Genomic DNA, 19857 nt, shown 5'->3' with positions numbered 1-19857 from the left:
ATACTGCCTACCGCAGCTTTAATTAATGCAAGCGGAAGCAGCACTTCAAATTGCAAATTCAGAATGAGAACAGTGACTGCAGCTGCTAACATCTCGCTTTAAAAAAAGAAACAAGCCAACAGGCTCGGAGAAACCCTTAGAAGATTTGGCCTATTTGTCAGACTTAAGGATTTATTTTTATGTTTGAGTCATGTAACCCAGATAGTTTTTTCCAGCTGGTTGTGATGTTTCCTTTTTCCAGCTCGAGCTTGAGTACAGTGAGTGATCTAATCAAGCCTTGTTTCTCGTGGCAGTGTCTTAAAATGTGTCTTTTTTTTATTTCTGTTACACCCACTTTTCACAGCAGTTTTTTTTTGTCACAAAGCCAATACGTGTAACATCCTATTCAAAAATCTGCGCAGAAACAACATGTTGAGAACTCACATTTCTTAGTAATGTATTTTATAGTTGCACATATTTTCTGCGTGTTAACCCCAAACTGATAAATACATCAAGCATATTTCTGATGAAATAAGTCATTTTGTCCACTTCCAGCATGATCAAGGCCCTTCCTAGCCACAGCTACATTAAAACAGATTTATTTTTTGCACATTTTATTTATTCTTTCAGAGGAATAGTTCAACAGTTTGTTGCCTGGCAACCTAATGTGAAGTTTCTTCACAGTTAGTCTGGCACATAACCCTTCTTAAAACCACAGGATGTCCTTTTTTTTTTACACTTCTGTTTCAGATTAAACAAACTAGATGTAACATATTAATTAGTGATGTTTTGAGGTGTTGTAGGCAGATTTCATTATTGTTGCAAAGAACCAGGCTAACTGTTTCCCTCCTGTTTCCAGTATTTGTTCTGAGCTGTGCTGCCTGTAGCATCATTTAAAAAAAATAAAAAAATTTTAGCGTGCAGACATTAAAGTGGCATCAATCCTCTCATCTAGCACTTGGCAAGAAAGCTTATCTCTTAAAATGTGTGCAATTTTGGAATTTAAAAGCAGTTATGTATCCCAAACTGCCCCCCTGTCAGTGATTTTATAAGATCTGTCATTCTGACTTAGCTGCCATCTCTACAATTCAAATCTTTCAGGGCCTCATAACAGAGTTTTAGAATACTTTGTGATCCAAATTCACTGACAGGATTTAATAATGGGGGAAACGCTGAATAAAATTATTGGAGTGCAAACAAATGCCATAATTACTGGTATCACTCAATAAACAAACCTTTATCATTCAGAACCTAGTGTGTGTGGTGTTTCTACAGTATATATTTGTGTGTGAAAATGCGTTTGTATGTTTCTGAATGTGTGCATTTGTGTGTGTGTGTGTGTGTGTACGCATGACGCTCCGAGGAGCCTCTGCTAGCTGCAGCATCACCCAGATGCTGCCTCCCTGCCTCCTTATCCCTCCTCTGGGCCGACTGTCACCACACAGACGAGATCAGAACAGAACAATGCCAGTGCGACAGCCTCCATTCTCCGTGGTGGAGCCTTGTGGAAAAAGGGGCGACCTTCAGCTGCAGAGCTTATGAAGGCGCTTCTGAATAGCCACAGTACAAAGCCCTGCATGTCTGCAGTCCAAAGCTGAGCGCCCTCATCATGTGTGTCTGCTTCAAAGCCCTCAGGAGATTTGAGTGTGAATCATGAGGGAATGTTATTTCTTCCAAGCCATTCAGTGGTTCGTTGGGTAGATGAGCACACCTCTTGTTGCCGGGTTTGTGGGTAAACTTGCAGTAATTCTCCTTTCCCGCGATGCTTCAGTACTTTACACTTGATCCCTTATATTGCTTCTCAGGTTTGGTCCCTAAAGCCAATCCATTCATATCAGCAGTTTCCCACTGTGTGTAGTCGTACTGTATTACTCAGATATTATCATTTCAAAGTGGTTATTAGCTCTGAGACAACACTCTAATATCACCACAAGTGCACAGACGTCCCTGCTCTGTAGGCTCTTAGTTAGTATGGTTTAAGATGCCACCGACTCGGGCACCGTCTTCTTGACAACAAAGGTCTGTTGAGTGATATGATTGGTGAACTCTGTTTGTGAAGCGAGAAACCCACTCAGACACAGTATACCAACGAGCCTCACGTAAACACACATGTAGATCTGTACCTCTGAACACCCCAGGAGTCGGTGTCTCCACTCAGAGATTACTTGTGCCACCACTCCACATGCATCCTGTCCCCCTCTTTGTCTCCCTTTCTTCCTCTCTCACACAGTCACCTCTGTCTTGCTGTTGGTCACAAAGTAGGGCTGTGTGGGAAGGAAGTGTTGGCTGTGGCTGTGGCCTCTGCTGCCGTGGAGCTGGTTCGGCTCCAGCACGGTACACTGAGGCCTCTTGTGCCCATAGGTCTTTCTCCGGCCCACCGTCTCAGTCCCGTCCCACCCCTTCAGCCCCAGCCCCATTGCATGCCCGGCCGCGATTGTGTTGGAACTGTACGCCAGTGGGCGGCCCATTGTTGCTGAGCCGTGGCCAATGGTGGTCTCGGCGGCCCTGGAGATGCCCAGGGATGTGCCACCTGGCATGGTCCCCGCCATGTGTGCCAGGGTGGTACCCCCATGCCCCAGCGGCTTGCTACTGTGGCTGTGAACATGAGTGTGAGAGCTGTGGGCAGCGTGACCATGGCTGCTTTTGAGTTTCTGGCCATTTGGCTTGAGTCCCCCTCCTCCTATGCCGGCTAAATGCCGTTCTGTTGGGAGGGTCGAGACAGAGGAGATGCTGGGCATCTCAGTGACGTAGGTGGCCACCGGCTCTGGAGTCAGTGGACCCAAGGAGGTCATAGGAGTCATGGAGGTCATCGGGGTGAGCGAGGTCATAGGTGTCAAAGAGGTCATGGGTGTCATAGACGTCATTGGAGTCATTTGCGTCATTTGCGTCATTGAAGTCATCTGGGTGATGGTTGGGTTCATGGGATTGGAAGTCATAGGGTTTGAAGCCATTGGGTTGGTGGTCATCGGAGGAGTCATTGACGACATGTTGCCCATGGAGGGTCTGGAGTTGCCCATGGGCTGGAGAGGAAGGCCACCTTTCGCTGGCAGCTCGACCATCAGTCGACGCTTGTTGTAGAGTTCACCATTGTACTTGGCAGCTAACAGAAGAGAGAGAGAAAAACAGAGACAATAAAAATGTTAAGCGGTAAAGAGCACAGCTGATATTTTGGTTTAAATGTTGAAATCTTTAAACATTTAATTCCTCAACACTCGGCCATTTGAAGAAAATAAAAAACATAAAACTCCCATAGAGACTTACTCAAAAAATAAGACATTCAGCAGCTTGAAGATCAGCTGCAAACTGAGACATGCACACATTAGAGCACACACACACACACACAAGCGGAAATTTAGATAGAAAACATCCCATCCCTTTCTACTCCCACAACTCTTTAAAGGTCGTATAACAAACCCAGTATACTTTAACTTTGTTAGTCAGCCTCCCCTCATGTAACTGACCAGGCAGGGTGTCAGGGCCGCTGCTAACGCCTGCATGCAAAGGCCTGTCGTGCCACCGGAGGAGTGAAATCAAAAGGAAAGCCCAGAATGTCTCCTCCACCTCGCCTCTTCCTCCCTTATAAAGCCAAGAAAACATCTCATTTTGTGTGGTGTGAAGGTGTTCAGTGTAAGAAAAAAGGACGAATATCTGGGAGGAAGATGTGAGACCATTAAAACATGTACCATGATGGTCATTTTTCTGACACGGTGCAGCTTTTTGCAGTTATAACAGGATAAAGAGAAGGTTTCAAGGACCGTATTAAATGCTGTAAAGTGAGTAAATAAATGTAGAGTTTATGTTTCTTCCGACTGTTAATATTTAGCTAATTCGCATGTTGCAGATGTACCATGCCTCTTCCTCCCATTGCCCTCCTGGTTCTGTCCACAAGCACGAATGTGTACAGGAAATGTTGGAATACAGTTGTGTGGTTTGGTCCAAGCCACTTTGTTTGCTTCCCATTTACACAGCCAGGGCTTTGGACAAACACCAGATGTTTTTTTAGCGGACACACAGAACAGACAGCTAGTCGACCGTGAGGACATTTATTGGATTGAAGTTGCATACTCCACCTCTATGGGTAGGGCACTCCTAAAGCAAGAATACCTTTTCATACAATGTTATTGATCTGGTTTTCTACATTAGATATTTTCAGATCAGACAGAAAAAGTGCAAAAAGTAAAGGAAAAAAAAACACTATAGTATGCACGGAGGCGGATATTCTGCCATCATGGCATGATGCCCTTGTTTATGCAGCTGCCTACAGGTCCAAACACTGAGATACCAGACATGAGGGCTGTCATGATGTCAGATTTTTACTACGAGTTTATTGTGGCCAACAGAATTCATGATGCAGAATTAATGCAATATATATAGAGCATTTTTTAAAAACAAATAATTTGGTTGCTGGCAGTGTCTTGTTTCTTCTGTCATCTCCTCCAACATGATTTTTCATGGCAGTAGTAGCCACACACTGTAGTAGTAGCTATTTAGCAAGTTACTGAGTCTTTTTATTTATTTTTTTTCCATTTTGAGGTGGGTGGTGAGCAGTGTTAAGGTGCAATACCACCACCTACTATGTGTCAGATAGTTACTGGCACTGGATTAGTAACAATAGCATCATGTATATACTACTGACATGATATCAATGTCTTCTTTTTTAAATATCATGGTTATTGTCAGCACCAGTAGATCATGACCCCCCCACTAGAACATACAAAGATTTTGTCTTTCCATACAGCAAAGCAAAGATCAGAAGAAAACCATTGGGACATCTTCCATTAAGGGCAGCAGTATTCCAGAGCAAGCGCACTCTTTTGATGCAACGATATGGATTTGAAGTGGTGGTTGTATATATGCAACAATCCTTCTAAGATGTATGAGTCCAGCTATAGTGGTGTAGGTTTCTTGACGGATGGACCTCTTTCAGTGGGAAAGGGAGCTGTGCAATTGCTGTGCAATTGTGCTGGTCCATGAGTGATATGCTCAAAGTAAGTTGCTCTGCACAAATGTATCCTATCAAAATGTGTCCTATATTGTTACCACAGACTGTATAAAAGATGAATGTAGCCTCTGGGTTTGAAAAGTGAAGCCAATGTGCATTTTGTGTAATGGACAGCAGGGGGCGACACCTGATCCCAAAAAGAAGTTTATGTTTAATTGTAAGTTTATGAGAAAACTATTTACTTCTTACTTGTTTGGTCGCCTCAGTGAAAATTTTCCTCATGACTTTATGGATTCAACTGTTAGTTTCAAGTCTCTTTCAATACAGCATGATGCTAATTTTGTAAATTATGGTACCATTTAGTGTGTAACAGATGAGGAGGCAGGTTATGCTTTTTGGTGTGGCCAAATCTCTACAACATGGATGTGGGCAGACTCATCACGAGCTTGCTGTGCCTGGTTTTAAAGACCAAAATGGCAGCGACCAAAATCCAACCTGAATCTGAAAAACAGTAGAAAATGGCAAACAGTGGCAACACTCATCTTTTACATACAGCCTATGTGACTCATTTACATGCCACCATAACAAGTGTATACAATTTGCAGCGACAGACTGGTCATATAATGTAAAGTAGTGCAGTCAGTAAAACAATGCGCCAAAGTTATTGTGACAAGTTACATAAAAGGGGTAAAGAGCATGAGGGAATACATGCATATGCTTCAACAAACTTAGACGTACACAAAGTCGCACCCAGCAGACACCAGACTGACGATGCTCTATGCGCCGGTTCAAGCGTCTTCCCTGTCTTTGTGTACCTGTGTGTGTTTCTGTGTTCCTTCAGCCTTGGAGCAGTCAGCTTTAATGCCTCACATTTATTCCTCTCTCTCCGTCAGTCAGCGTCACCGAGCTACAGTCTCTCTTATCACTGCGAAATGTGACCTTTTTTTTTTTCTGGCGGATTCGCGTTCTCAGTCGAGTCATTACTCTTTAGCCCCTTGTTGCCTCTACGTCCTTGAAGATAAAGTTAACACACTCAGTGAGTTTGCTTTGCCGCTGTAACTATAAATCTAGTTTATTGCTGTGTGAACGGTGAGAGAGTGAAATGAGTAAGCGGGAGGAGGGGGGGGTTGGAGGTGAGGATGGAAGGGGGGGGGTGCCGGGTGTGGGGAAGCCATGTCTCACCCGCCGAGTCACCGCTAGACCGCCCCTGGGGGTCAAACCTGCTGAGGCGACAGGTGAATCAATCCGGTGGTAGTCAGCTTGACGGCGCACACATCCAGCGGCGTACGTGAGTGGAAACGGAAAACACCGCTGTTACGCAGTGTGAGCTCGGCGTGCCTCTGCCTGAGAAAGCCTGCACCCCACAGAGACTAACACATTATGCATCAGGAAAAAACTGAGCACTGCTCCTCTGAAGTCCCTCAGTGCCAGTAACATAAAAACCTTATTAGGATTAGACCAGAATGTCAATCTGCTCTTTATTAGGCAATTGGGTCGTCTACTGCCAAGGTGGTGGAGGGTTTATTAATTGTAGAAGTCTTTAAAACGTTTCACATTTTAAAGTGCTTTTTTTTTTTTTTTTTTTTATTCAAACACCTAATGTATTCCTGATTGTTTTTTAGTATTTACTCTAAGTGGGTGGATTTCTTTGTCATAGTTCTGCCGCCTTAACCAAAAACATCCATTACTCTGGGTTTCAGTGGAGAGTTTTACTGTCATATTGCAAAGTAAATGCTGTCTGAAAGGTTTTTTTTTCCCCCTTGCGAAGTCTTTACAACTGCATGGTTGCTTTCTTTGGCAGGATGCTGGTCAAATAGAACGATATTCAGTGTTGTCACAGGATGGGAGAAGTAATTCAATCCTCCTCTTACGTAGATTGGCTACCATCTCTGCTGTAACTGTAGCACATAAACAAGACTATTAAGGCCAATGTATGCGCTCCATGTCCATGTATCTGCTAGGATGACGTAAAATATGTCATCCATATGAATCTCAAGGGTTTGCTCCTCGTCCATGAGCAACCCAAAATTTGTACCACGTGGACTTTCTGTAATGTGAGACTGTACATGCGCAAGAAAAACAAACAGTGCTCAAAGCAAATGATTTTTATGAAGAGAGACTGTACGAGGTGATTCTGGGTCATCCACACATGTATAGTTTTTTTTAATTGAAAGAATTATAATTGAAGAAGCTGCTGCAGGACTTTGGAGGTGCTTTGGTTTCCTTTCCACTGAAGGAGTCCAAAGCAGTGGGAAGTTCTAAATTCTCCAGAAATCCTGTGCTGTGTGTGCCTACTTTGCTTGACATACCTCAAATATATTAACACAATGCTACAACCCAATCTGTAAGTAGCTGCTGTATGCTGTCAAAACTGGCCCATATGTTTTTCTGTGCTCAATATGAGAAGCAATGTGACCGTCTGTGTGGACCTGTGCAGATGTATTGTAGTATGCATAGAACCACATCTGCATTGGTGCATATGTGCATGAATTGGCCCTTAGAGACACAATCTGTTTAGAAGAAGCCTTAATCGTCATTTATACATCACAGCACAGTGAAATTCTTTTCTCATAACCCAGTTTTTGTTAGAAGTTTGACTGTATGTAAGGATGGACGAAGCATCCATGCTATCACCCATAGGTTTCAGCATAGGAGACAACAATCCTGACTCATTCAAATATGAGTAAAGAGGTGGAGTGTGAGTGGAGCTGAGACAGACCATGTAAACATCTGTAGGCCGTGGACTTTCCACCTGTCACTCAAAGTGGACACACCCTTAATTATACATAGTTTTATGTCTTCACAAGTAAGTTATATAAAAATGAATCCCTTTTGCAGTTGTCCTACATAAAGAAATCATCATGATAGTCTATGGGGATTGATTTGGTTTTGAAGACTGTCTCAAGTGGCCATTTGAGGAACAGCAGTTATCAGCTTCACTTTGCAGCCCAGGAAGTTGCTGCATAGTCAGAGTGCAGGTTTACCCACAATATGGTGCCTCTGATAATATGAAGGTTAATAAGGACCTTCTGATTAGGAATCTGAATACTGCCTGTGCAAAATGAGTTTGGCATCCTATGGTCATATATGTTCCAAAATATGAATCTAGCTGACTTTGGTAAGGGCCTGACTTTTTCCTTTGTGCTGCCATGAATTTGACATTTGAATATCTGAAGAATTACTGGGTGGAGTCATGAAATTTGACACAAATTTACTTGGTGTCCAGATGATGCATCCTAGCTTCCTAACTTGCTAAACATCAACTAACTCCTAAGCACTGGCGCTGTGAGTCAATGCCAGGCTGTCTCCCAACATAAGACTGTTTGTTAGGACCCTTTGGTGTTACATTTGAACACACTAATTGCCCTTTAGCATCATTTTTCAATGCCCAGTATATAGTTCAGTACACTTACAGACATCCGTGAAACTCAGAAATAGACACTGAGACCATAGCTGGATTTTCTCAGCTCACTTTAAAGGCAATAGGAAGTTAGCACTTAATGTTGCTTTTTAAGCCAAACCAGGATCTATTCCTAAACCTATTTGCAGGTGCCTAGCTGATGTTTCTGAATGTCTTTGGTGATCCCATGGCTTTTTCTTGTACCACCAACATGGTCAAAATGGTACATTTCATTTTCTAACCATCACATTCTAAGCATCAACACCATAAGGATGCCACGATGGTAGCATTAGACTCAAACTCAGAGCTGTAAAAAGCCTCACAGAGCCACAAGTGTGGCTGAAGACTCTTTGTCAAGTTCAGGTATCACTTCCCTGTGCTGAAGTTAATCAGTAAACCAAAAAGGCAAAACCTTCTGTGTCAATATTTCAAACGTATTTGCATGCAAAGAGGATTATCGAAGATTAAATCGCAGCTCAAGTGAGAGATATGAGTTCTCCAAACACTTCAGATTTTCATATTGATAAAGATATATTACTACACTCAGTCTGAGTTTGAGGATACAACAGTAGGTAAGTGGAACTCTAAAATCTATAAAAGCGGGCTTTTGAGTTGTTGGATGATAGTGTTATTCCCTGATCCAAAAAGTGGTTGAAAATTTGTCACCCAGCAGCCAATGTGAGTTATATTGTTTGATTGTGATGTTGGAAAATCGATCACAGGTGCAGGCACAATAAATATAAAATTAAACCGAACCAATCCGGAGTCCATGCCCAATTATGAAGGATTTGCTCTGCAGACCATCTGTGGAAAACTAACTTATTAAGAAGCATGTCGGAACAAGGGCCGTCTCCTCAGGGTTTGTGGCAGTTGTTAGATTTAGCAGAGCATTTGTACATTAGACATGGCCCATAATTGGTCATTTGTACTTGTAGGAGACGGCGTCCTCCTCTGGGCTGAGTTACAGGCCTGCATCCAGGGACCTTTATTAGTCAGTTTTTGCCTCAGTTGCTGTAAGAATTCGATAAAGCGACCTTACATAGATGCACAGGGGGACGGTGGAGATGGCTATTGATTGACAGAAGTGTGACTTATCAGCTGGATGCTGGACCATTGGGAAAGTGGCAGAGGCAATTAAAAGACAGTTGGTGGGAGTTGGTTTGGGTTTTCGAGGGGGTCAACAGCCGCGGAAAGCAAAGAAGATGAAAAAGCATTTTGGATTTGTTTGCTGTCATCTATTCACTCTCTTCCTCTGTCTCTGCGGTAGCTTCTCTCTTTTTTTGTTGCTCCTCGCAAACATTTTTCACAGCCAGCATGTGACGTTTCCATCACCGGCTTCACAGTAATGGCAGTTTGCCTCCTGGAATCCCAGGCTCCGGCGCTGTGTATCTGCGGACAGGTTTCCAATCATTTCATAGGTGCCTCTTTGAATACCACTTGTGGAATGGAAATCTGTCAGTCAAGCGTGAGCCCGAGGGGGGAGGCCTCGCTTCAATTACAGAAATGGAATCAGATATGAGCCGCTATAAGGGAAGATCGAGATTAGCAGCCCAATGATTCTTTAAAGAGCGATACGGAGCGTGATGGATTGAGGTGGGAGAGGGGGGGGGTGTTGGTCGGGAGGTGAAGAGGAGATAGGGGAGGGGAAGACAAAAGAAGCAAAAAAAAAAGAAAAGCTGAGAGCAAAATGCAGTGGAGGAGAGGGCAGGAGGTGGATGATAAAGGTGATTGTATGAAAGACGGAAAAAGAGAAGATGGGAAATGGGGAAAGGTGGGAGGGACGGAGCGAGAGAAGAGGTGAGAGGAAATGAAGGGGAGAGGGAAAGTGAGAAGGGAGGGAGAGAAAAACGAGCCCAGACATTAAAGGTTAGCAGAGCAAAAAGGAGGCAGGAAGATGGTCTGGGGAGGTGGTGAAAGGAGGACCAGGGCCATTTTAGATACAAAGCAGCAGAGGTGAAGAAGTTGGTTTCGAAAGGAGCTGAAGAGAAGAACGCTGGCAGACACGTCCGGAAAGGTTTTAACAGCGTTTCCACACTGCTGTCTGGACACGTTTTAATCTTGGTAAAAAGAGCCTTGTAAAAACCCAAATATACAAATGTCCCTCATTGTAAATGAACCACACGGGTAGCTTTTGCACATTTTCTCCCATTAACTTGAAATCATGGACACTTTGCAGTACTTCCAGCCATCTTCAGAGCAGCTTTCTAGATTGATTTTATGGCCCAAAGGCAGCCGCTGCTTTCAGACCATGACAGTACATTATGAAAGTCTACTTGCACAGACTTAATACTGCCTCAGAATAACAATCAATCATAGTCAGACAACCATCAAGTCTGGTACATTTATGCTGAAGTTATAGTTGGTTGCAGGATTTTTTTTGTGAAGCAGTTGTTGATGTGGACAATGGAGCCATTTCAAACATTACAGTCCCCCACCACTCAAAAATGTTACTATAGCTGCTAAGGTTTAGGTAATATTTAGAGGGTTTCGGATTCTAGGTGGCATATTTGGACTCAGATTTGATTTACAATTTTAAACAACATGATTCTTGAGTTAACTCATCATATTTGGATACAGCATATACGTGTATCTCTTTAAGACCTGGTACGACATTGAAGTGTTTCCCCCTTTGGATCCAGATGTGACATGAGTGCGTCTCTTCACTAAACATGTGCGAGTCTTGGATAGCAGGTCAGAAGGCACATTCAAGTCTCTTCAGTGATTGTCATTGTTATTTTCATCCAGGTTACTGTTGCATTCTTCTTCACAGTTGCTTCCTTCGCTCGGGGTGTCCGCCATTTTCTGCAGCACATCTTTAAAGTCCCTCTCTGGTCTTTGTTTAAACCCCTAAAAACTCGTCTCTGTGTATTCAAAGTTACAAGTTTGTTGCAAGTCTAAAAATGTGCTTTTAACAATACTCAGCCATGGCATTGATTGCTTATTTATGTTGTGATTTGTCTCCAGCATATTAAAAAAAAACGCTACATGGACACATTAACAAGGAATATAACTTGATTTTCATTGAAGGGTCTCTAAAACTGTTTTGCAGACTATGAACAATGAAAAAAAAAATGGACAAAATCCAATTCCCATAATGCAATTTTCCTCCAACTGGTGTATTAGCGTGCGTCACAGCTGGTGCTAAAAGGATACATAATAAGTGTAAGTATACAAGCAAATGCTTCGTGCATCTGGTCGTAGCAGAAAGGAGTAGTTTTGGGATCTTACTGCATAACTTTTAATTGGGAGAAGGCAGCTTTTTAGCTTAATTTAATAATTTAAAAAAAAATATACGTATGCTATAGTCTTCCAGTATCTGAGTAAAGTATAATGTACGTAATTGTCTAGTTGTCTTTTGTAAAGCAGGCATCAATCTGTATGTTCTGGAGGACGGAAGAGGAAAAAAAAAAAAAAAAAAAAGCACTGTGCTCCACTGTGACGTTATCTCTCCAGCTGTAGACAACAACTGTTTCTGCTCCGACAGATAAAAAACAATGTTTGCCACAATGCTATACTGCTGAATTTCTTTGCAACAAACTGTGGGCTGAGTTATGTTCTGTAGCGGGTAGTAAAATATCTATAGTATGTAGAATCACCAGTTTTTCCAGTGTTGTACATGTTGATTCCAGGTTTTTGTCCAAACTTTAGTCTTTTTCTTTTTTAGGATTTTGTTTCCCTCTTTTGATTGTATTTCTAGGCAGCACACACAGATCAATCAACACATTAACACCACTTGTGTACCCATGAGTGTGTCATCGATTCTACAGTTTTCCTTTCTTGGACCACTTCTGGTAGCCACTGTATACCAGGATCACCTCATAAAACCTGCTGTTTTTGAGATGCTCTAACTCTGTTCTGGCCGTTACAGTTTGGGCCTCGTCAAAGTCACTCAAATCCTCACGCTGCCGCTTTCTCCTGCTTCCAACGCGTCAGCTTTGAGAACTGACTGTTTGCTTGCTGCCTAATATATCCCACTTCTTGACATGTGCCATTGCCAGATAACCAGATAATCGATGCTCTGCACCTCACCTGTCACTGGTTTTAATGTTGTTGTTATTTTAAGCAGTAAACTGATGCTAATGTATGAAGTGCATTCTCCGTTTGTAATAGCCATTTGACAAATTCCAGTAACTTTGATAGGATTTTCTTGTACCTATTATCCATCAACCTGCCTCATCTGTTTTCCCCGCAGATAGAGATTTCATCCATTTCCCAAAATGCTGTCCGCAATCCCCGGAGCATGTGTTGCATCCATCTGTTGGGTTTATACGCGATGAGATGAGAGGAAGCCGTAGCCTAACATCACAGTAAGGTTTTCTAGTTGAGAAACAGTGAGGCCGCGTCACGTACTCAAATTGCAGCATGTCGTGCGGTTGCACTGCACTCTGATCTATTGAAGCTCCCGTCAGTGGAGAAATTGGCATGCCTGCCTTCTCCTGTGATGGATTTCTTTTCTCCTTGTCGAATATCGGTGCGGCGTGTTGAGTTGAGAAAGACTCCTTTTGTTCTTTGATCCTCGGGGACTGACACCAAGATGTCTTCTGTTGGCATTTCAGATAACCGAACAATTTTCTGCAATCAAACGCCGCTGTGGCTGTGCTGAAAATATATCTAGACGTCGTCTGATGTCTATATTTGGCCAGTTTTCTGGGAATTATAAAAATACGCCTTCAAACGATAAAGTTGCGGGACTCAGGTTGACAGTGTTAATCATCATTTCCACTGATGTCCTTTTAGGGTAAGCTGAAAAATTGACGTGTCCACTTATCTCTTGTTATTTATTACTCATTCATCTGTTTCTCTGTTTTTCAATTTTGCTGACAGTTATATAAACTGCTACCATAATCACACTTCTTGATTCTGGGGCGCAAAAACAGCACCCCGTCGAAACAAGTGCGGTAATACATCTCTGTATCATGTCTGGGGATGAGTCAGGACCCTCAACATGTAGGGTGGCGTGTGGAGTAGCATTACAAATTGCACACTGCATAGTTAGGGTCAGAGGAGGTTCATTCGTGCATTTGTCATCAGAATCAATTTTACCTTCTGTTGCTGGACACACAGAAAAGAGTTTCCAACATTCATCAACATTATTTTTCTAATAAAGGGCACAACCGCGGACACATAACATCTTGTAGCTGTTCAAACAGATATCTAGAAGTATTTGTAGATCATATCTTCCTCTGAGTGGGCTGAATTCTGAAATCAAATAAGGGCAGGGTACCTGTCTCGCACAAACAAGCTGACAGAGACACTGAAAAATTGCTCGCGTCAGTCTTAAATGAATTCAGGTTATGAAATATTGATGCCACTGCCAAGTAACATATGGACACAGTGAGGCGAATTCACATCGGCTGCACTGGCAACCGACTCGTTTAAGTTGGCGGCATGCATTAGAAAGCTTGATAAGCAGTTTCTGTCTTACAGCACGTCCAGTTTTGTAGTGTAATCAATAACAACTGTCATATCTGCCCGCGAGGCTGACGTCCTGAAGTTTAGTCGCATCTTTCCTGAAGATCTCCAGGAAAAAAAAAGCATCCGGTGCCCTTTGAGTTTGGGTCAGAAAGCATTCAGTAAACTATACCGACACAAAAGCTCCAGGTCTGATTTTGTCAAGATTCGATGCCAAGATGCCAGAACGAATCGTGGTTACACCACTAACAAGAACAGGGCACCAAGATTCACTGTGAGGATGTTGCACCTCCAAAAAGTCACAGCTACCAGCATGACAACAACAAGAACTATCTCAATCTTTAAAAATGCTCTTCAGTCTCTGTCATTAGAAATTTTTTAAAATAACAATCAGAACTTTCGACACTCACCTACAGCCTTCAGAGAGGCGTACTTGTTGAGATCCTTGTTTTGCTGCTGCTGTTGCTGCTGCTGCTGCTGATGCTGCTGCTGCTGCTGTTGCTCGTAGACATGAGCCAGCTGGCTGAGGGCAGGATAAGGGTGCTGCTGGCCCATGTTTGAACCTGGTCCCACGTTGTTGTTAATCTGGCCACCCTCTGTGGACAAGGACACGCGACAGGACAAGGTTACGATCACGTTCAAGGGTTAACTCTGGAGGGGCACTCACTGGTCAAATGGTTTGCTAAAGGGGCAGCCTGACAGGAACATCTCTCATTCACATTTTCCAGCATCCACTTACATAACCGTCTCTTTTTTATACTGTATGATCTGCTGCTGCTGCTGCTGCAGAGATTCTGGCCATGCACCACTGTTCTCATAAGCATCCACTCATGGACTCTTGCCATCGCTCTACAGCTGCAGCCTGTTGTACGTCTTTGCTGCCTAGTACACATTTGGACACAATCCGGTGTGTGTATATATATATATATATACACATATATGCACACTGATGAGCTGCATCTGCTGTGAATTATATGAAATTTACCAGTCATTATATCATGCATGCCAGTACATATACCCCAGCTGGCAGGGAACGTTCCCACAACATTGGCTAACGTCACCTTCAATTCTGAATATTGATTAAAGGCTTCATTCTAATGTTTAAAGAACATAGTCAGGATATCTTTTCAAGTAATATTCCTACAAGGTTTAACTCAGGCACAATGTTTCGCTGCAACTTTCAGAGAATGTTTTGAGGACGTTCTCAGGGCCACAGATTATGTTACAAGATAATAAAAGAAGTTTCCAAACCAACATTTAAAAACTCTTTTCATGACGTGATCAAGACAAAAAGTTCTAACAATGTTCTTGTAGTGAGATATATTAACAAAGTTGGAACGTAATGCCGGCAATACTTTGAGGATGTTGTTGGGGCAACACTTTACAAATCTTCTCACACATGCATTCATTTTGCTTTCCTGGCACATACGCAAAGTTGGCTTGGTCACAACTCTTGGGCTGCACAGTGGCTCGGTAGTTAGTACCATCGCCTTGCAGCTAGAAGATACGCAGTTCATCCTGGTTAGGACGCCAGGGATCTTTCTGTATGGAGTTTGCATGTTCTCCCTGTGCAGCGCTGGTTCTCTCTGAGTTCTCCAGCTTCTTCCCACAGTCCAAAAACATGCTGAGGTTAATTGGTGATTCTAAATTGTCTGTAGATGTGAATGTGAGTGTGCGTCGTTGTCTCTAAGTGTAGCCCTGTGATAGACTGGCGACCTGTCCAGGGTGTCCCCTGCCCTGAATCAGCTGGGATAGACTCCAGCCCACCTACAACCCTAGTGAGGATTAAGCGGTGTATAGATAATGGATGGATGGATGGATGGATGGACATGGGTGTCTGCAGACTCTGGTGGCAGAAAGCATGAAAGCATGATGTGTAGTTGGCCTAAATTATTTTACTCTCTAGTCTGCTTGGAAGATGTGTTCAGTATATGCACCGTGCAGCCTATGTACTATGTAGGTATCTATATGGGCACACTTATGCTGAGGATGAATACTACTGGTCAGATGAACACAAATTTTGGGATGCACGAGGATGTCCACAAAGGGGTTCATGAAGACTCTTGAAGAATTGAGCAGATGACAAACTTCATATCGCTCAGACCCCAACAGACTGGATGTGGAGAAGTATTATTCCCTTCGTCTTCTCTGAAGTACTTTAAGATAAGATAAGATAAACCTCTATTAATCCCACAGTGGGAAAATTTTCATTGTTACTGCAGCAAAGAGGACAGTGCAGATAGTGCAAAAACCTATGGACATCAGCAGAAAAACAAAAGAATAAACAAGACACATCCCAAATCTGGGTTTTCAGGTGCTGTGTGAGGACTGTGTCTTTGGGTTTGAAAACATTTATGAAATACATCCGTCTTTTTCTCTGGACTCACAGGATTCTTCAACATAAACAGAAGGTTTGTCTTTGAGATGGAAAAACAATAAAATGCCAGCTACGCGGAAATATTTGATCCTCTGTTTCTCAGCATATCCTCTTAACAGTATTTTTCCAGAGTAGGGACCGTCTGACTATCATTATTGTGCTGACCGGACGTTATTACCACAACAGCAGCAGGGAAGAAAAATCTTTCACATGCAGACATTTCACTGTGTTGTTTTGGGGCTTTGAAGAATAGGGCTATTGTTCTTGGACTTAGTTGTAACATTTGCTTGAGTTTTGTGCACTCGCTGCTTCAAATGTTAAATACTCAGCAATCAGCCTCACTGCTTTGATTGAGGATGAAAGTCTGCAAATCTGACAGAGCCTGACAGAGATTTTGTAATCTGCTTGTTTGATTCATCTAAAAACGATTGGTAAAGTCAGAATGTAGTAGATGTAATGAGGTTAGAGAAATGCTTTTTAGCTCTACCATTTATTATTATTTCAAACCATTGAAAATCTCCATCTTCCATGTTGCCATCTATTTTTCTGCTTATCTGGGGTTGGGTTGGGGTAGCTGCAGTCCAACAGGGCATTCCTGGTGTCCCTCTCTCTACCAATATTTCCCAGTTTGATGTCCCAGGCCAGAAGAGATCGATAATCTCTATAGGAAGTTCTGTTCTGGGTCAACCCTGCGGTCTCCTCCCAGTTAGGTATGCCGAGAAAGCATCCAAGGAAGGTGTCCAGGAACCACCTCTGCTGACTCCTTTTATAGTGAAGGAGCAGCTATCCGATATCCCCTATCGCTATCATTGTCATTCATTTGATCACTACCCAGAGCTCATGACCATAGATGAAGGTTGGAACATAGATCTGGTACATCTAGTAAATCCAGAGTTTTGCCTTCTTGCCTAGCTCTCGCTTCATGGCAGTCCCCAATCCTTCAGTCCACCTCACCCTCCATTTTCCTGTCACTCGTGAAAAAGATCTAGAGATTCTTTAACTTCTTTACTTAGGACATCAACTCAACCCCAACCTAAAGGGAGCAATCCTCTGGTTTCTGGTACAGAACCATTTCTGCAGAATGGGAGGTGCTGACTTTTGTCCTGGTTGTGTCACACTCAACTTCCCCAGAATGTGCTGAAGGTCACGACTTGATGAAGTGAACAGAACAACATCATCTGCAAAAAGTAGAGATTCAGATTTTTCCAAACCTGACCCCCTCCTCACCATGGCTTCACCTTGAGATTCTGTCCATGAATATCACAAACAAGATCAGGAGTCCAGCACCCACCGGAAACATGTTGGACTTTGTGCTTAGAATATAAATCTTCAACCATTTACCTCTTTTTTAAGTAATTCAACTGTTTATCCTTTACTTTTACTGACATTTTCAATTATTTTTCTCTTCCATTACACACATTCTCAACTGCAGCCCGTTGTGTTTAGGTGTTACAACTGGGCTTCTCCACAATCCTTTCACATATCCTCTAGCAACTGCATAACACTCACATTTCAGGTTTTAAAACTATCAAAATACATCTTATTACCTTCACTGTATTAGCAGGTGACTGTGTGTGACTCTTTCTCACGACCCACTTATGGCGTAGGAAGTAACAGATGTCTTATATTAATTACAGCATTGTGGTTGCAAAATTAGATAACTGTACTTTCTTCCTCTAATTAAATAAGAGATAATTACATTTCAAAAGATGTGCAGTGGGCTGAGCAAGGAGGAACTCCTCTAGCAGAGCCGCACAGTCTGACTTTAAAGCACGGCCCGAACGTTGAAGTATAATGTGGGACTTGTTCTCTCGCTGCGCTGAGCCTGACGGATAATTGCAAATTCCTGTTACGGAAGGCGAAGGTATCCTTTGCTCAGTGAATACATTCTTTTAAAAGCTCCAATACTGCCACTTGATAATTTGAAGAACATAAAAAATATGTCGAGACAGGGAGCGAGACTATGAAATGAGAGTGGGGGAAAGTGAAATAGGGAAAATGGAGAAGGATGAGGATGCATAAAGAACAAAGAGGGGGGAAAATAGTTAGAAAGTTGGGTGGCAGAGAAAAACTATAAAGGAGATGTGTGAAGCTCAAAGTAAGCTGGACCAAAATCATTAAAGCAGAAAATACAGGACACAGAAAAGATGGACGATCTATCGAAGCTGTTCCTTTCCTCCCGTCTCTTCCCTTTCAGCCCCTCTTAAAGGTACTCATACAGATGGCCTTTTGTTGCTCCACAGCAAACAGAGACGGGGAAGATGCGCAGCTACAACCCGAAAGTATTGATTTCCTCCACCGTCTTCTCCCTCTTTTATCTCGGTGGTGTTCCGTTGAGCCACGAGTTGCGCTCAACGGCCTAAAAACCTGCACGGCTCAACTGTCAAGGCGAAGCAAGTTGTGTTGTTACTAATTAAACACTTAGCCCTGGCACGGACTCAAACCACACACACACACACCCTGACTGACAAGGTAGACGCAGAGGAGAGACAATTAAAAAAAGAGCATCAAAGTGAGAGATGGTGTGTGAGGCCATGTAGACGAAGGAGGAGGGCACGAAGTTCCCCGCTGCGATGAAACGTCCTGCGGTGTTTGGTGAGAATAAAAAGACACATTCAATCTGAGATCTCGTAGACAACAGCGAGGTGGAAAATGCAAGGTTGAGTCATTTTCCGACAATATTATTGGATTTGAATGCGACTTGCACAGCGTCTCTGTAATGCGTTTACTGGGATGGTTTGGCTCACTGAAGGCTGCATGAATTTAGGTAAACCGAAGTGCACTGTGGAGGTTAGAAAGGAGAAGCAGGGGAAGAGAGACGCCATGGATAGAAGGAATAGAGAAGAAAAGAAGCCGATGGCATCGAGTCAATATGATGCTGAGCCCCCCTCTCTCATGAATTTAATAGAAACTCCCCAGAAAAACAAACAACATTCACTCCAGTCATGATAAAAGGCGGCCCACTCCTTTTTTTTTTTTTCATAAAAGGCCAAATCGCCTGGCATAAGGTCACCAATTTTCTCATTTCATAATGGATTTTGTCCGGTTGAGGAGCACATTTGTAAAATTCAACAGCCTATCAAAGCACAGGTGCACCTCCTCCTTTGCAGGCAATCTGCCATGAACGGATTCGCAGTGAATCCATGAGCAGTCACGGAAATGGCTGCACAAAATTGCTAAAGCCACAGTTACACAAAAAAAAAGAGAGAAAAAAAAAGGAAATATGATTGTATGTTAATGCTTTATGTCACAAAGGGCATGACAAGATGGAAAATCAAATTATACTCTCACTGAGCCACAAAGGAACACCTGGTTACAGCTGTGGTGCAATTTGGCTTAAAACAACAGTTACACATTTTAGAAATATGAGGAACACATGATGTTACAGCCACATTCTTTTTTTTTAATATTAGTATTTCTCTCTCTCTCTGTCTCTCTCTCTCTTTAAATGTGAATATGTCCATTTCAAAAGCACTGTATAGTATTTTATGTCTGCACCTGCCAGTGGAGCATCATGATAGGAGTAGGAATAATTATATGTTGATTCCACAAAAGGTGAGGCCTGATGTTCTCTGTAATTAGTTGGAAAAATACATGCATATATCGTTATTCACAATCAAAAAAAGTCCAATATCGTGGAATCCTCTGAAATAAGCTTGTGTACTTTCTTGCACAGAAGAGATGATCAGTATCACTGTATTGTTAAAAGGCTGAACTCAGAGAAGTTGGCATAGCTTAGCATGGTGA

The 19857-nt window shown here is 42.7% G+C and overlaps 1 protein-coding gene across 1 annotated transcript; it reads right to left on the bottom strand.

Moving 5' to 3' along the window:
* Nucleotides 1-2201: 2201 nt before the first annotated feature.
* On the bottom strand, nt 2202-14329 carry LOC103374934 (transcription initiation factor TFIID subunit 12-like; the record flags this gene model as incomplete). Its single annotated transcript, XM_008305094.1, has 2 exons — nt 2202-3079; nt 14144-14329. Coding segments are annotated over 2 exons (1064 nt in total), but the record flags the coding sequence as incomplete, so codon positions are not given.
* Nucleotides 14330-19857: the final 5528 nt, after the last annotated feature.

This window comes from Stegastes partitus, unplaced genomic scaffold, assembly GCF_000690725.1.
Source record: "Stegastes partitus isolate 25-593 unplaced genomic scaffold, Stegastes_partitus-1.0.2 Scaffold2407, whole genome shotgun sequence".
Taxonomy (NCBI): Eukaryota; Metazoa; Chordata; class Actinopteri; family Pomacentridae; genus Stegastes; species Stegastes partitus.
Note: the sequence above shows the minus strand (reverse complement) of the source record. Positions and strands in the feature narration are given on the sequence as shown.